At 34.0% G+C, this 17,648-nt stretch overlaps 1 protein-coding gene across 4 annotated transcripts in view; it reads right to left on the bottom strand.

Annotated features, from left to right (window-relative positions):
• The window catches only part of PHF14 (PHD finger protein 14), a 200,625-nt gene that overhangs the window by 10,172 nt on the left and 172,805 nt on the right, over positions 1-17,648 (bottom strand). Inside the window, exons 18-19 of one of the 4 annotated variants that reach the window (XR_006889821.1) lie at positions 6,064-6,131; positions 5,506-5,707 (exon numbers count right to left, since the gene is read on the bottom strand). The exons of 1 other annotated variant lie outside the window; for it this stretch is intronic. Coding sequence is in view for 2 of the 3 variants with exons in the window: in XM_046670111.1 (XP_046526067.1) it covers positions 5,633-5,707 (75 nt within the window). In the remaining variant the exon portion in view is untranslated. Of the gene's footprint in view, positions 1-5,505; positions 5,708-5,739; positions 6,132-17,648 lie in introns of those variants that run through there. 2 more of the 4 variants (XM_046670111.1, XM_046670114.1) reach the window with 2 other exon arrangements.

Below are 17,648 nucleotides of genomic sequence, written 5' to 3'. Positions count from 1 at the left end.
CTTGCTTCCCCCTCACTCAAGCTCTCTAATACTGAGGGAAATTGATAGAATTTATCCAGAAGATAGTTATGATTTAAAATTTTAAAGTTGTGTTTAAATGTATTTTCAACTGCAAAGGCCCTTCAAAAAAAAAATCATTAAAACAGAACACGGCACCATTAAAGAGCTGCCACTACATTAAATGTTTCAAATAAGGCATCACCTTGTTTTTTGAATGCTACATTTTTTGCATGTTGTTTAATTTCTTTTTAGACCTTCATTAGCATCTTTTGCAGATAGTGATTACTTCTAAACTTTTACTCTCTTATTACAAATAACATTGCACAATACATCCAATTTCCCTGAAAGAAAATCAATTTTTTTTCACTAATTTTGTGAACCACGCTACACAGCTTAGTGTGACAAATATTTTCTGAAAAGAATACTATTATGAAGTATGACTTTCACTTAAAAAGAAAAAAAATTGCCTCCAGTGTTTTGGCTATTACGAATATTATGAATGAATAAAGTTGTGGAAAATATTTGTATATTTATGTATAAATCTTTGTATGGGCATATATTTTCCTTTCTCTTGTGTAAAAATCTATCGTGGAATTATTGGGTCATATATTAAAGGTATGTTTAACCTCACATGAAACTCCCGAACTCTTTCCCAAAGTGGTGTACCATTTTACACTTGCACCAAAAATCAGGTGGACAAGATGGCAATTCCTTTAGCTGTCAGTCAGCCTCTTTCCTCGGCCACACCCTCGCTTTTTCAATAGGCTCATGAATAAAATGGCCATCCTGCAGGAATGCAAGCTATGTATGAACTCAGTAACATGAGTGTTTACTCCTGAAGGCTGGTTTGGTTACTACTGCTGAATGTCCAACTTGCAGCAACCTATCCTCAACCTCGTAGGTAATATCTCCGTTGGTTTCTATTGCTGCATAAAAATTACCACAAAATTAGTACTTTATAAAAACATATATTATTTCAGAGTTTTTATGGGTCAGGAGTCTGGACATGGTTTAGCTGAGACCTTTGTATGAGTTTTTATTGCTTTTTAACATTACCAACATTTCGTCATCAGACTTTAAATTACAGTCTAGGACTGTCCAGTAGAAATACAATGGGAACCACATATGTGATTTCAAATTTCCTAGGAACTACATTAAAAAAGTGAAAATAGTTGAGGTTCATTTTAATAATATATTTTATTTAACTGAATCTATCCAAATATTATCTCAGCATGTAATCAAAATAAAATTAATGAGATATTTTACATTCTTTTTTAATACTAAGTCACCAAAATCCGGTATTTTATTCTTACAGCACATTAGTTGTATTTCAAGTGCTTAACAGCCACACGTGGCTAGTGGGTGCTGTATTGGACAACACAGTTACAGACATTTTAGTGGGTATACAGTGGTAACTCACTGTGGTTTTAATTTGCATTTTCCTGATGACTAAATGATGTTGTGCATGTTTTCATGTACTTATTGGCCATTTGTGTATCTTCTTTTGTATAATGTCTGTTCAAATGTCCAGAAACAGGTGAATGAATACAGAAATTGTGGTGTATTCATACAATTAAAAAGTACTCAGCAATAAAAAGGAATAAACTGCTGATTCATGCAATAACCTGGATGAATCTCAAAATATTACACTGAGTGAAGAAAGCCAGACACAGAAGAATACATATGAAATGATTCCACTTGTACGAAACTTTAGAACAGGCAAACTAATCAAGGAAGCAAGCGGATCAGCGGCTGTAGTAGGGATGTGTGAATGACGGCAAAACTGCACAAGAGAACTTTTGGAGTGATGGAAATGTTTGATATCTTGATTGAAGTGGTGATTACGTAGGTATATACATTTGCCAAAATTTATTGAACCACACATTTAAAATGGGTGCATCTTATTGTATGTAAATTACACTCCAATAAAATTGTTTTAAAGAGTAAAAGCAATATATGTTAGTAGTATCGCTATGTAATTTGTAGGCCCAGTGCAAAGTAAACCTGTGGGGGCCCCTTATTCAAAAATTATTACGGATTTCAAGACAGTGACAGCAGAGGGAGTTTGCTATTGAATCCCCAGTGACAGACATGTGCATGGCATATGGCAGGCCCCACTAAAGTTCTGTGGAATGAATTTAAGAACTTGGGCATCTTGGTGCCCAGCAATTTCATTTGAGAACAGTATGACACCTCTTCCTACTTCTGCTGTTTGTTCCACTGATCTGAGGAAACAGTAGAATTCTGAATACAATTTAAAAAAAATACGATTCATAAGTAGTAACAAAGACTGATTAAAAGTTGTTTTATTTTTAAATTGAGTATGTGAAGAAATATATATAGCTCAATAACTGAAATGAAGAGAATACAGTCTGGTTGAGTGGGCGGACATTATACAGGCATCATCAAGTTTAAAGGAACTTTGTCCGTTAGGTATTCTATATTGTCAGTTCCAGGCTGAGTTATAGTGGCTGCTTTTCACCTAGTATGGGTCAGGAAATGAGCTGAGAAATGGGGATATAGAAATAAAACAGGTACATCGAATTGTGCAGTGGTTTGTCTTCTTCAGAAATCAGTTTTTAAACCATACTCTAATTATTAACATTTCTAAGGACCGTAGGTATAAATAATCCATATTGCCATAGACGTTTCATTAGGACTTTGCTCTAGTGCTCCTTAATTTAACTAGAATTGCTGTAAGAGGCAACTGGACTTATTTAAACAATGTGTTATGAACTGACTGTGCCCCCCACCCCCAATATTTATATGTTGAAGGTCTAACCTCCCTGTGTGGCTGTGTTTGGAGTAAGAAAGTAATTAAGGTTAAATGAGATCATAGGTTGGGGTCCTGATCCAATAGGATTAGTGTCCTCCTAAGAAGAGACCAGAGAGCTTGCCTGCTCTTTCCATGTGCGCACCCCGAGGAAAGACCATGTGAGGATGCAGTGAGGCTGCCAACTACAAGCCACCAAGAGAGTCCTCACCAGAGACCAAAACCTGCTGCACCTTGATCTGGGACTTCCTGCCTCCAGAACTGTGAAAACGTCAATTTCTGTTGTTTAAGCCACCCAGCCTGGGTATTTTATGACAGCCTGAGCTAATACAATATGTAATATTCTATATTACATAAAAATATATAATATGCATAATTTGATTCAAATAAAGTGACTGGCTTAATCATGGTCACATAAAGTGGGCAACGGTTTAGCATTATAAGAAGATTTATATGTATGTACTTACGGCACGAATGTATGGACTCTAAAAATTTGAGAAATTCACATGGCAAATTTTCCCTAAGGAAATTTACAGTGATTCTACTTTATTCCTCACTGTCCTAAACCAAGGGGTATGCATTTTTGAAAAAATTTTTAAAATGAAAACTGGGGGGGCCGGCCCCACGGCCGAGTGGTTAAGTTCACGCACTCTGCTTCAGGGGCCCAGTTCAGATCCTGGGCGCGGACACGGCACAGCTCGTCAGGCCATGCTGAGGTGGCATCCCACATGTCACTACTGGAAGGACACACAACTAAAAATATGCAACTTTGTACCAGGGAGCTTTGGGGAGAAAAATTAAATATTTAAAAAGAAAAAGGAAAACTGGGGTTTTAAACGGTTAAAGGTATCACTTAAATATAAATATTTAAAATGGCTGTTGGATGGCTGTCACTGTGCCTCTCATACTCAAAACTTATTTTAGAAATAAAAGTATTATGAGAGGACAGCACACTAATACACTAATAATTTAATAAACATTCTACTGAAAAACAAGGCCTAAAAGTTACTGAAAAATTGTACAGAAGCAATAAGATGCTTTCATACTTGTTCCATCATAACTCAATGTAAAAAAGATGAAGCAGGATTTTCATATTTTGGAACAGGTGGAATGGTAGTTATAACTGTTTCGGTTATTTCACTTAAGCCAAAGTCTTCAGAATGAATTAAGTTTGGCTAAGAAGTTGGGGAAGGGAAATAATAAAGGAGAGATAGCAGGTAATAAATGAGATATTAACAGGAAAGACTACATTTCTGGGGAAGATAGTGGACTGAAAGAGCTATGGTATTAATAGGTATTTTTAAATGATTAAATGTGATATTCTGGGGTGAGACTGCTTGGGTTTGAAGGCTTGTTCTTCCCATCATAAGCTACATAACCTTGGTTAACTTATTTCCTCTAAGCCTCAGGTTGATCACTGGTAAAATGGGAGAAGTAATAGTAACTATCACATATGTTAATAGGGATGATCAGTGGCATAATGTACCGTACCTACAATATAATGAATATAATAAATGTTATTGTATGAATGATGTATTATTGCTTCTTTTCAAAAGTGACACTACTAACAACAATAATAGACTGATGTCTATTTCAAAATAGAAAGAAATGGGAAAAAAAATCAAATTAATTTTTGTATTTGCTTATTGCAGAGGCCCTCTTCAGACTCCAACTTGCCTTTTCAGGCTTTTCTTGGCTCAGTCTTTGCTCCCAAATCCCTCCAGGGAGGCCAATCTGTGGGATACAGCTGTTTTCCTGATATCCATAGATAAGTTATTTAAGGCTACACATCAATGAATTTTCTATCTTGCCTACTTGCAGTTTTTCCCATTTCAGCCCACTGCTGGCATGGCCCATTGTCACACCTTTATTGAGCTTGTCAGATGCATATGATAAAACTATGGCTTCAGGGCAAGTATACAGATTCCACTCTCACAGGGAAGAAGTTCTATACTGCTTTGTCTTACAAGGCTTTCAAAGTTCTGCTTCTCATTTTAAGACATTCTGTCTTAAAAAATCCAACAAAGACATCTGCCAAAAACATTTGGCTCTGCAAGTAGCAAGTAGATTCGTTGTTCCCGCTGTAGTTGGCAAATGACAGCTTGGGAATTAGAACCAGGGAAAGTAAAATGGCTGGTTACTGAGAACTCTGATACAGATAGGGATCAAAGAAATTTTCAAAAGCTCCTAAGCCAAAGAAACACAGATGGGGAACTGTTCTTGAAATGTCCAGAAAACGTAAAGGGCCAGCACATAGTAGGTCCTTAGTGAATATTTTATGAATTAAAAGTTGTGGCACTACTTCTGCCACAGAGACTGTTAAATTATCATTTCTTTCTAGCCTTTACTTGAAATCCTAGAGTATTCTGTGATACATAAGTTGATGAAATCAGAAAATGGTATTTCATCTTGTGGCACTCGTTGGTTTTAAGTGTTTTCACATGCAAGCATTCTCTGTTCAATTTTGAATGACTGGAGTTTTCCTCGTATTAATAACCGAAATTCTGTTAAGGTCACAGAAGAAAACAATGGAGACTAGTAAGGGGAAAAGACTTTCCGAGATTGCTTTTAAGTCAGCCGGATGTGTTAACACCTAGGTTACAGATTAGAAAAAATTTCGTTTCTATTCTCAAATTTCAGTTAAAATTTTTAAAAATGATTTTAAAGGTCTAACTTTTATGTAAGAGTTTAAATTGCTCTAAAAACATACAAATTCCAAATGCAAGCACCTATTTCATTTTCAATGACTTTATTGAGAAGATTTTGCAAATTAGATTTTACAATTTAACATTTTACAATTAGAAATTTTATCTGCTACTACATAAGTTGCAAACTTTTCAAAACATTACAGAAAATCCTTTATTTCTTTGGATTTTTCTGTTCCATGCTGAGCTCCTGAGATATATTTTTTCTTTCAGCTTCATTTTCATCTTCCTGTGAAATAAATTTTAGAAAACATTAAAATTATAAACTTTATTTCTCTTAAAAATTAACTATTGTGCTTCCAGTAATCCTAGGGAAAAGGCTATAAAATTATGTAACATTTAAATATATGCAGTGGGTGCTGTTTTATACTACATCTTGACTAAAATTTTCTATGACATGTTTTTAAAAGCAACTTATTTTATCAATGACCTAAAAATTACTTTTGAAAACAGCTGCCACTAAAAAATGTCCTTTTTAGGGGATGGATCAGATTTTTTACCTTACTCTTTGATAAAAAACAATAAATTTAACTTCTGACACACTTTATGTGCTCCAGCACGGCATTCTTGACTCATCTAGCATACCTTCTTGACAGGTCTGCCAATTTTCCAATTACTTGCACCACCATATGTTATCTGAAGATCAGTCAGCTCTAAAATGGGAAACATGGGCATGTCAGGCTATAGAATGCCTACAATCTTCTACAGTTTCGATTCTAAGTGGTGGCCTCATAATTCACAGTAGGTTCCTGTGGAACACGGCAAATAAATGGAGTGACATCATAACGTCTGCTTCCATCGAAATGAAGTGCATCTTGTGTTCAATATTAAATGGTGACCTCCAAAGTATAAATAATGAGAGTCTGGAAAATAGTTCATCTTACAATTTGTAACCCATCTCATCAAACATGTTCCTTCAACAATACCTAAGTACAAAGCAGTCTTGCTTTCCTAACATTTCTGATTTATCAAGTAAGATCTTTCATTTTTACTAACTGAAGTAAAAAGCATTGTCTAACTCTTTACTGAGTCAATTAAAGCATGAGTAGCAATTTCTTAAGTATCTCTAGACAACAGTAATAATATAAGTTATTAACAAACACATCATCCTTCATCTCTGTATCTAATAAAACCAAATTCAATTCAATCAATAATTGTTTAGCTCTGCTTAGTAAATTAACTTTATTAAGGAAATGCAAACCAAAAAATAAATATATTTGTTTTCCATGAGGAACTACACTCTCGTCTGTAAACATTATGGTGGAGAAAGCTTCCTCAGTATGTCTCTCTCTAAATTCCACAGTATCTGTGATTTAGACTTTGTCAACACCAGGGAAGCAGAGAAATTATCAACATTATCAACTGACCTGAATCATTACAGATATGTGGGATACCAGTGACGGGGTTTTGAATATCATCTTGCTAATATAATGTTAACACATTTTTCTAAGCATAATAGCCATTGTATGTTGTTTTTTTTCCAATTTATCTCTACTGAATAGAGATCATGTTCGATTGACTCTTGAAAATCTATTAATGAACGGGTAGTTTCTACTTTTAGACAAGAATTTTCTAGAGATCACATTTTAATTACATCCTAATGAAAATCAAATCTTACTCTACACTTTCCACTGTATTCTTCAGGTGAGATACTGACAGAACGTGTTAAATCAGCAGGTAAAGGTGGTAAGAAATTTTTGTTAGGCAGCACTGAATTCGTCCAAATGCTCCTCAAGGCAGGGCTTTATCTTATCTTATCATCCTACCATCTAACAGGGCACATTTAGTAAAATGGTTGGAGTCCAATAAACGTTTTCTGAACTATGTGAAACAGTGAAGTAAAAACTGAATAAAAGGGAAGTCTGCCTAAATTAATATGTAATGTGGAAAAGCACAAAACTTTCCTTATCCAGCAGTCACACTTCTGGCAATCTTAACTTACTAGAACAGTATTGAAAACAGAAATAAGCAAAAATGTTTGAAGCAACATCAGCCCAAGCAGCCATTATCAAGTTCATATCCTTTAATTTGTAGGAGAAGAGTGGAGCCTTTATCATGTGGACAGTCTACTAAGTTCCCACACCAATAAGACTTACTGGTTTAATAAGCTTGGTTATCTAGTTTTCCCTAGCAACTTTCAAGGCTGCTCTGAGTTAAAATAGAAATGTAAAGGCTTAATAATGACCCTGAGGACTAGGAAGTATCTATACAGGTTACTTTCATATTTAACTAATATTCTTAATATAATCCCAGTCTTTTTGTTGCATTTTTTCTTAGTAATAAAGGATAGTTTATAAATGCATGTCTCTTCTAACATTGCTTCCTGTTCAGGACAGGAGCAAAACTGCTTCACACTTTTCTTTACCCTTTAAAATATCTTGCCTTTAAACCATTTGTAACAAGATAAGAAGTAACAAGATCCGATCTCTCTCTTCCTTTGTACAAAGATAGCTGTGATCTGGATGTGGAAAAGGATTATGGAGGGGTGGAAAGGGCATTTAACCCTAACTGCTAGAGCATAACACATGGTAACTGCTATAGTATAACATCATCAAAGAAATCAAGGTAACAATAATAGATTTTATCATTTTAAATAAAAAAATTAGATACAGTAAAGCTCCAGAAAGGGTTTTAGAGGGCTTTTTTTTTTTTTTTTTTTTTTTGGAAGCACTAATTCGTGTTTCTAACATTGTAGGTCAATTTTTACAAGAACTTTCAGTTCAAGACTAACAATATCATTAAAACAGCTCAGGCAGCAAATCAAACATCATTGACAAATGACTGCATAATGAATGAAACTGCAAAGAAAGGAAGCTTTTTACTAAAGGATTTCTTCACTACTGGATATTAAAGGCAGGCAAAAATTTCTTCTGGTAGATGACAGCCTTTTGTCACTCTTCGCTGAGATAAGACATCTGTTTGTTTCCCAGTGAAAGAAGACCCTTGCTACACGGATCATTTTCTTAGTGACAGCCCTGACAAGTTTGACATCTGTTTCATGAAGTGTTCTGAAGCAGCCAGCAAGAAAATGTACCCTTTGGGGTCACTGGAAAGTAGACAGGTTTACCTCTTAATGTTTAAGCTTGTTAATTCATACTCTAGAAAACATGGTGATTATAACCACACTGAAGATCTGCTAGTTACATGTGGAATTTCAAGATATGCACCCATATAGCAATAACACTCATAATGCCAAGTAACTAAATATGGTTCCTTCCTTTCCTGCTCCTTTTACTCTGACAGCATTGTTGTAGTGAGGAGAATGATAATTTCTAGGCAGACATGGACCATGTAATTATGGTCTGATGCTCCAGATGGCAACACGAGACTAAAAGAGTTATTCTAACAGAGAAATTTTTATCTAAACTAAATCCTTCTTACCACTGAATAACATTTCAAAATTTTGTTTAAATACTATTCAGCTTGCACCATCACTTTGGAATAGAGGCGCCCTCCATTTTTCCTGATTTACAAATTTGACTTAGTTCTCATAATAGTTCCAAGATGATAGGAATTAATAAAACCTATCCAACTTGCTTTTCCTTTCCCAACTCCAAACAAAGGCCCATGTAGTAGCTGAATTTCTACCGTTCAGGTAATATCTGGACTCGGATTACGGTCTATGAATACAGATGACTCTGTATTTACCCTACAGACTGCCAAGTTTTAAATGATTTCTTTTAAAGGTAGGATTATACAAAGGGACAACTTTCCCTATTGTTTCTTTATGTCTTTAAAGGTGACTTTATAAGTCCTTTATAGTGGAGAAACCTGTCAAATACCACCTTAACCAAGTGATCAAGGTTAACATCACCAGTAATACACATTAACATTAACACTCTGGCATGATGCACCAAAAAGGGCACATAAAGGGCCAATCTGGTGGTGTAGTGGTTAAGTTCATGTACTCTGCTTTGGCAGCCCAGGGTTTGCAGGTTCAGGTCCTAGGCGCTGATCTACACACTGCACTCATCAAGCCATGCTGTGGCAGCATTCCACATACAAAACAGAGGAAGATTGGCACAGATGTTAGCTCAGGGCCAATCTTCCTCACCAAAAAAAAAAAAAAAAAAAAGGAAAGAATGAAAGAAAAAATAAAGAAAAGGTACATCAACTCTGGTTTGTGGTATCCTTCCCAATAACGTATAATCTCAATTTTGAATGAGAAAACATCAGATAACACTTTATAAAATAACTGAACAGTAGTCTTCAAAAGTGTCAAGGTTGTGAAAGACAAGATAAGGCCTGGACTACCACAGACTGGAAGAGACTAAAGAGACATGAAGACTAAATGCAGTGCTGAATCCTGGACTATAAAAGGGACATTAGTGGGAAAACTGGCCAAATTTGAACATAGCCTATGCAGTAGTTAGCAGTACTGTTTTGATGTTAATTTCCTGATTCCAATAATTTACTTTGGTTATAGAAGATGGTAACACTAAAGGAAGCAGTAAGAAGGGCAAATGGGAATTATCTCTACTAGTTTTTTCACCTTTTCTGTAACTCTAAAATTATTTCAAAATAAAAAGACTACAAAAATTTAAAAATGGCTACTTAATGAAAGTTTCCTAAATTCAAAGAAAGTATGATGTATACACAAAGATTTTATGTGGAAAAAAAATTCAAGGCACGGGTAGCCTCTAAAGCTAAATAATATGCAGCTAAAATAAACTGTTTTCCATTGTTCTACTTAAAATTCCTTAAGCACCTCAAATGTTCATAATGGTGACGTTATTCATTTTTATTTTCTTGTCTGCACATTCATGAATTTTCTTACTTTTCTATCTGAACATGGATTACTTCACAATCAGAAAAACATAAGCTGTCTTTTAATAAGTCCCTGTGTAATCTGGCCATTTGAACTACATCCTGAAACAAGTAAGCATAATGGGGGTTCTATGTTTACAAAGAGAATGAGGTCAGTTGTTTTTACTTTACTGAATTTGCTGTTCACAGCAGACGACGTCACATGGTGCTACAACAGTAAAATGAAGTGGAAGGTGCAGCTAAGAACTAACTAAATATTTCTATTTTCTTACGATATTTTCTTTAGATTTTAAAAGTTTCTTTGACTAATCAGAGAAGGAGGAGTTATTATAATTGGATTCAAATTAACAGTCAAAATTATCTGTATGTTTTAATAATGGTTCTTTTAAAAATGTTAGTATATGTATATAGTTTCTGGTGAAAAGTATGTAGACACAAACTGTTCTGTTAACTATAGAACAAGTGTAGAAAAGCAATATATAATATATTGTTCCAATCTGTGGTCAAAAACTACTTTCTTTTATTCATTTAAAACATATATCAGATATAACTCTCAACAGCATTTAAGATTGTGCTTTTAATACAGAAAGTATGCTAGTGCTGCACAATGGGGAAAAATTTATCTTAATAACTGGAAAAATACTGATGATAATGCAAATGTTTTAGGCAAAATGAGCACGCTGCACGCTTCAGACTAAAATTAATTAGAGATTTTAGCGTTTTACAATTCCACCATAATTCTTTAAATGGTGCATTTACTTCATAGTAATAAACACTTGGATCATTAAGTAAAGTGCAAAATGTGTGTGATGTGCTCCATTTAACCACCTTTGGCCCTTTTTCTGTACATCTGCATTCAGTTTTCCAATGCATTGAGTAGGTAATTGAAAGCCACAATTAAATTTCCTGACTTTGCATATTTGAGATTCTTATTTCATTTAATACAAAAGACAATTAATCTACCATTTTACAACTGAATTCCAACTTTAGTGGGCCATGATAGATACTGAAATGAACTTACAAGAAATGCTTAATTAAATTTACTGTAAAAAGCATAAGAGGTTTTTTCTTATGACAGAAATTGCATATTTAATTAGAAAGTTTACGGCTATGTTATAAAATTAAAGTAACCTAGGAGGTTCTTAGTAAACCTAGCTTAAACACATATGTCATTAAAAAGAACGGGGCTCTTTTGTAAATTTCTACCTTTTTTCTCTACTTAGTGATTCAAACAAAAGATAGTTAATCAAAGAAATCTCCCTTTATTTAATATTACAAAATCATATCCTTTAATAGCAAGTAAGATAGATAAAAGGGAGATAATAAATTTCTAATTTCATGTATGGGGATGTATGAATAATTCTATTTCATTTGTTGAGTAATCACTTATCCTTCCAATTCATGACGTGGATTCACTTTCTGGTGGAGTAGTTTTGCTTTTCTAATTCTTCATTTCCTCCAGTCACTTTTTACTTCTTTGCGGTGTCTTTGGGCAGCATGGAAATGGGGCAGTGAAAACTAAGACTTTGGATTTGCCATGTGTGATTTGGGATCAAGAGGAATCTTTCTGACCGGAAGAAAGGCCCTAAGGATTGGCAGAGCCATCTAAGGAGGGCCTATTTATAGGAAAGGAAATGAAGACCAATGAGTAGAAGGTAAAAGTCTGGCAAAATAGACAGGATAAAAGAAAGGAAATGAAATGAATGATGGATGGTAAGTGTGAGTTAGGGTAGACTCTTAATGAGCATAAACTCAATGAGGACAGCACAAGTCCAAGATATATTAATTAAAAGTTTATGGTACACTAAGATATAATAGTTAAAGAGGTTCTTTAGAAAATATTTCTTTTTTTTTTAACTGGATTGGCTTTTTTCTTTTAAAAAAATTTTTTTTTGGTATTGCAGTAACATTGGATCATAACATTACATAACTGTTAGGTGTACATCATAATATATTTTGATTTCTGTGTAGATTACATCATGTTCACCACCCAAAGACTAATTACAACCCATCACCACACACATGTGCCTAATTACCCCTTTCACCCTCCTCCCTTTCCCTCTCGTAACCATCAATCCAATCTGTGTCTCTATGTGTTTGTTGTTTTTATCTTCTATTTATGAGCGAGATCACACAGTATTTGACTTAGAAAATATTTCTACTATTATAAATTATCTACTATTCACTAAATGTTACATTTCTAAATTCCAAATGTGCTAATATTTAAAGACAATACATATAAACTTTTACTTTCCCCATAGCTACTCAAGGAGAAGAGACATTTCTAAATTTATGTTTTTGTATTTTTTCCCCTAAACATACACATACAGGTTTAAATTCCCAGTTTAAAAAATTCTACCAAATTAAAATGAGGCAAAAATAATGTCTAAAAATGTTTGAGATATGCAAGATCACCACTCAAACTACAGTTCCAGAGCTAAGAGATTTCCAGGTGGATAAAAATAAAATCAGTGGTTGGTTCACTAAAATTTTCAGAGACATATATGCATTGTTTACTATGTCTAAAAATTATTCAGCAGTAACTGAGTTCATTATACAAGCTGGAAAATACTTATATGTAGCATATTTTATTTATTCATTCATATAAGCAATAACCATGATACAGGAATTGGACATTGTGGAAGAAGTGCCTTCTTTAACAGGACGTGACAACATTTTCTTTGTCCTTCACAATACAAAAAGGAGTTTAATGCAACACAGATCAAAACTTAGGCATTACATATACTAAAAGAAAAAAAATTTTGCTTAGTCAGGCCCTAAGGTTAATTTTTACCAAAACTAACTACCATATTGCCATTAGAAAAATCATAATCTTTGGCCATTTTAATTCAGACCACAATAAAAAATAAGAGAAAATACTTAAATTTTACATTTTCTTTTCAGAATTTTGACATTCTAAACAAAGGACAGTTATAGCTCATATGTATCAAAATCACTGTCAAAGAAACAAACAGAATTTACATAAATGGTAATATCACAATCTTAGTGTACTTTAGAGAATAGGTAGGAGACTTTCAAAAAGTGAAAGGTAACAAAACTCCCTTAATGAAAATGATATTATTTACATAATTTGATTTCACTGGATGGAATTCATCAGATTCAAAGTGAAAAATACAGTTTGCATTAAGATACAAAATAGACTGATTTAAGGTATTTCAATAATTAAAACTCTTTTAATATTATTTCTTCTGAGGCCAGATAAACTGTAAATATTTTACACTGACAATTTTGAGACTAAGAAACAACTTCATATCTAAGTAATGTCTAGATAATAGATTTTCAGTTAGGAAATTCATAAAACCTCAATTTGTTTTCAATATATAATATCCTTGTTAAGAAGGAAGCTATCAAGGTATTCATCTTAAAAGCTACATCAAATCCAAAGATGGGACTTCAGGCCAATCTGGAAGCAACTATGATACGTAGGAGACACCTCTCATTCTCTTACTGTTCTCCTTAATGAGTCATTAAGTCACAGAATATTAAAGTTGAAAGGTTCCTAACAGATCCTACCTAACCCCATACTTTACAAATGCAAATACTGACCACTTGATAGACAAAAATGTGAAACCAATTTCTTCCTGAGACTGTCTAGTGACTTAAAAATAAAACAAACAACTCCCCAAACTATCTTCAAACCCAAATGATTTAAAACTGCTTTGTTCAAAGAAAAACAATAATGTCCCAGTGGATAAACCTGGCAAACACCACTTTGACTTGAGTGATGAAGGTTAACGTCACTAGTAATACATACTGACATCCTGCCCCCCCCCCCCGCCCCTGCTTACGCCACCCTGAGAGGAGACATCACCTCTGTTCTGTGGTGGTAGCCTTCCCAGTAACGCACACCTCAATCTAATCATGAGATAGCATCAGACAAACCCAAATTGAGGCATATTCTACAAAATAAGTGAATAGTACTCTTCAAAAGTGTAAAGGTCATGCAAGGCAAGGAAAGAGTAAGTAACTGTAACAAATTGGAAGAGACTTGATGACAAAATGAAATAGGATATCTTGGACCAGAAAAACAACATTAGTGGCAAAACGGGTAACCCAATAGATTCTATAGTTTACTTAATGGTATTATACTAAGGTTTATATAATTGTTCTATGTGTACATAAGATGTTAACATAAGGAGAACCTGGGTACTCTACACTTTTCTGGACAGTTTTAGCAACTCTTTTAAAATCTAAAATTATCTCAACACAAAAAGTAGAAACAGACAAGCAAACAAACAATCTTTGTTAGATGATTTAGAAATAAGGATACTTTGGTTTTAAATACTATAAAGTTTCTCACCAAAATAGTACGCAGAGGCAATCACAGTTCTGGATAACAAGGTTTCGGCACTTTGTGATGCGGACAGCGCATTACAGACCTCACACTATAAATCAGTGTTAATAGCTTGCTGGTAAAATCCCACAGTCATTCAGTAATACTGAGTCATGTTTCACACAAAATTCACTGCCATGTTTTTGGATTCATGCAGTTTAAGAACCATTAGAACAAGTTGTTCTATGTAACTGTAATATGGTAAAAAATAACACGACTGCTTTCATTATTTCATATTATAGTTTTTTGGGTAGCAGATGTTCTTATTAATACTGACATATTATTTCACTACCTTTAATCAGGGGTTTCAAAATGATGTCTGACTATTATCTAGAGGAAAAGAGGTACTTTTGCTTAACAAAAGAAATTTCTCCATAGAAGCATCTAAGACTGACTTAACTGTACACAAATGTCAAAATAAAGTGAAATGTTACTAAATCAAAATCTAAAAGAACCATTTTGATATTTTTTGTAACTCACTGATAGACTTAATTGTATTGATCAAACACTATTCTCATTTTAGAAGATTCTAGAATATATTTTGTCCTTTGACTCAAATTAAACATTTTATTAACTCTTTTAAGCAAATTCTATTCCTAGAATCCTCCTGTTCTTCCTTGTCCAAACACTTATTGAACAATGATTGTGTGTCAGACACTGGGCAAGGTATTAGAAATAACAAAGGTAAATAAAATGTCTTGCTGCCTAAAGGAGCCCAAGTTCCCATGTGGTAGACAGGTGTTCATATAATTACAATGCAGTGGAGAAAGCAGATAATCCAGTACATCAGGCATACAAATGTGAAGAGAAGAAAACAGAACCATGACAAGACATCCGGAGAGTTGTTTTTTTAATGATTAATGTTCTACAGAGTTGGGCTATGGCATCAAAATAGTCTACTCTTGCTCAAGCCCAAAGATTAGTATTGTGAATTTTTCAAACAAATATTTCTCAATGTAACTTACACTGCTCTTTCATTAAGATAAATTCAACATCAAGGACTACATCTTTCAGAAATAAACTTATGTTTAAAAACTGAATTTTAAAAACTCTACTCCCAAGTGAACAGAGTAAATTGCCTCAAATATGTCTATTTCAAGCTGAACGCTATTTTCCCCAGAATGAACCCATTAATCTTAACAGTTTTATTGGAAATTAATAGCTCATTACATGTCCAAGTAACACATCTCCTACGGCACATTAATTTTTCATGGATGAAAAAAAGTTGATTTTGCTTCAAAAAATTAAAAATACTGTTATAGAAAATTCCACACAAAAATTTTCTCTAATAGTGGTATTTCATAGTCAGTGTCAAAAATAACAGCCATCTTTCCACATCTTGATCTTAGAGATTATTGCTTAGCCACTATTTTGCTTTTTTAGGAAAAAGATTAAATGTTTTAAACCGTTTGCTTTAAACCGTTACCATAATGAAAACCAGGCATTATGTTTTGAAATTATTCACAAAAGTAGCCCACTTGGCAAGCACCAAATCACTGATAAAGCTTGCCTGAAGATGCATTCATTTAACCAACGTTTTCTATGACCAATTAGTTATTCAGTAAGTATAAAGTATTTCTCAATATTCCATAATCCAGGACATAGGACAATAGAAAAAATATTTCATAAAATGACATTAAAAAAATATCCCATTTGAAAAAAGATATCCAGAGAGTATATAAGCATCTATGCACCCCTCCCTATCAACTGTGTGTCAGGTATTGTGCTAGGTGCTAAAACAACTGATTACTTAAGCAGCTATATAACTGCAATTATGCTATGTTCAATGAAAGAGAAACACAATGCTATGAAATTTTTAATAGAAGGACCTAAAAGTTTCAGGGAAGCTCCCCAAAATGACAAATATATTGAGACCTGAAGGATAAGAAGGAGCAGGTCAGGTAAAGAGTGAAGCGATGAGCCTTCCAGGTAGAGGGAGCAGCGAGAAGGTTGTCAGTTGAAGCCCAGTGAGAGAGGAAAGGAGGGGAAAGGACATGGAAAGGTAGGCAATACTGGCACTATGCAATGCCCAAGGATGGTTACTGCGGATGTACTTTGTATTTGCCCTGTTTCTTCTATGCAATTGTGTAGTGGAGGAAACGGGCTTTGTGATTAGTGACTGGCAAACCTAGATTCAAATCCTAACTTTCATACACACACTATGCAAAGCTATGCAACTTTGAAAAAATTCACTTACCCTTTCTGGACTTCATCTTCCCCCCTCTATAAAATGGTAAAAACTATTATTGATGGGTAAAGGTATCACATGAAATAAAATGTGAGAAGACTATAACACATCCTGGCTCACAAAAAGCACTCAATAAGCTTTATTCCCGCCTCCTTCCAAGCTTAACTTTATGACAGGTTTTAATCACGGATGGCCTATTGATATGCAGATAGGTAGTGAGGATCCTCTTCAAAAACAGTGCTTAGCTGGATAACCATCATTATGATAGTAAATAGAACCCGATTCCATCTGTCTCTTTAATTTCTTGATCTTGGAATTTCAATTGTTGATATTACCAGATTGAAAGATACAACAGTAAATAAAAAAATAAGTTAACCAGGTGAATGATTACTCTTAAAGATATTCATTCATAATGATTAATAATTAGGGAAAGGCAACAATTAAACACTTCTTCAAAATTACAACATGGGCCTTTGATTAGCATCTTTGATTGAAGTTCCTCCCAGAGCTCCCCAGAGTCTGCATGATGTTGTAATTGTATATGAATGTAAATTAACGCTTTCTCCCTGAATAAAGGAACAACCTTGGTGTGAGGATCCAACTGAAATGAAAATAATCTTGGGATCTAGGTAGGTTCAATATGTAAAAACAATAAATAATGATTTTTTTGTAGAAATTGGACAAATATAGTTCTTGCAGAGTTGACTTAAGAGGCTTTTAGGCATATCGTCGCTTCAAAGAAAATAGGCCATAACCTTATAGATAAATTCTTCAATGTTTAGAAATATCGAATCTTGGAATTGGAAAGAAGTTAAAAGTAATTTAATTCATTTCCCTGAAGTAATATTTAAATTTTGTTTT

The sequence above is a fragment of the Equus quagga genome, chromosome 8 (genome assembly GCF_021613505.1).
Source record: "Equus quagga isolate Etosha38 chromosome 8, UCLA_HA_Equagga_1.0, whole genome shotgun sequence".
Lineage (NCBI taxonomy): Eukaryota > Metazoa > Chordata > Mammalia > Perissodactyla > Equidae > Equus > Equus quagga.
This window is presented reverse-complemented; position numbering and strand designations above follow the sequence as displayed.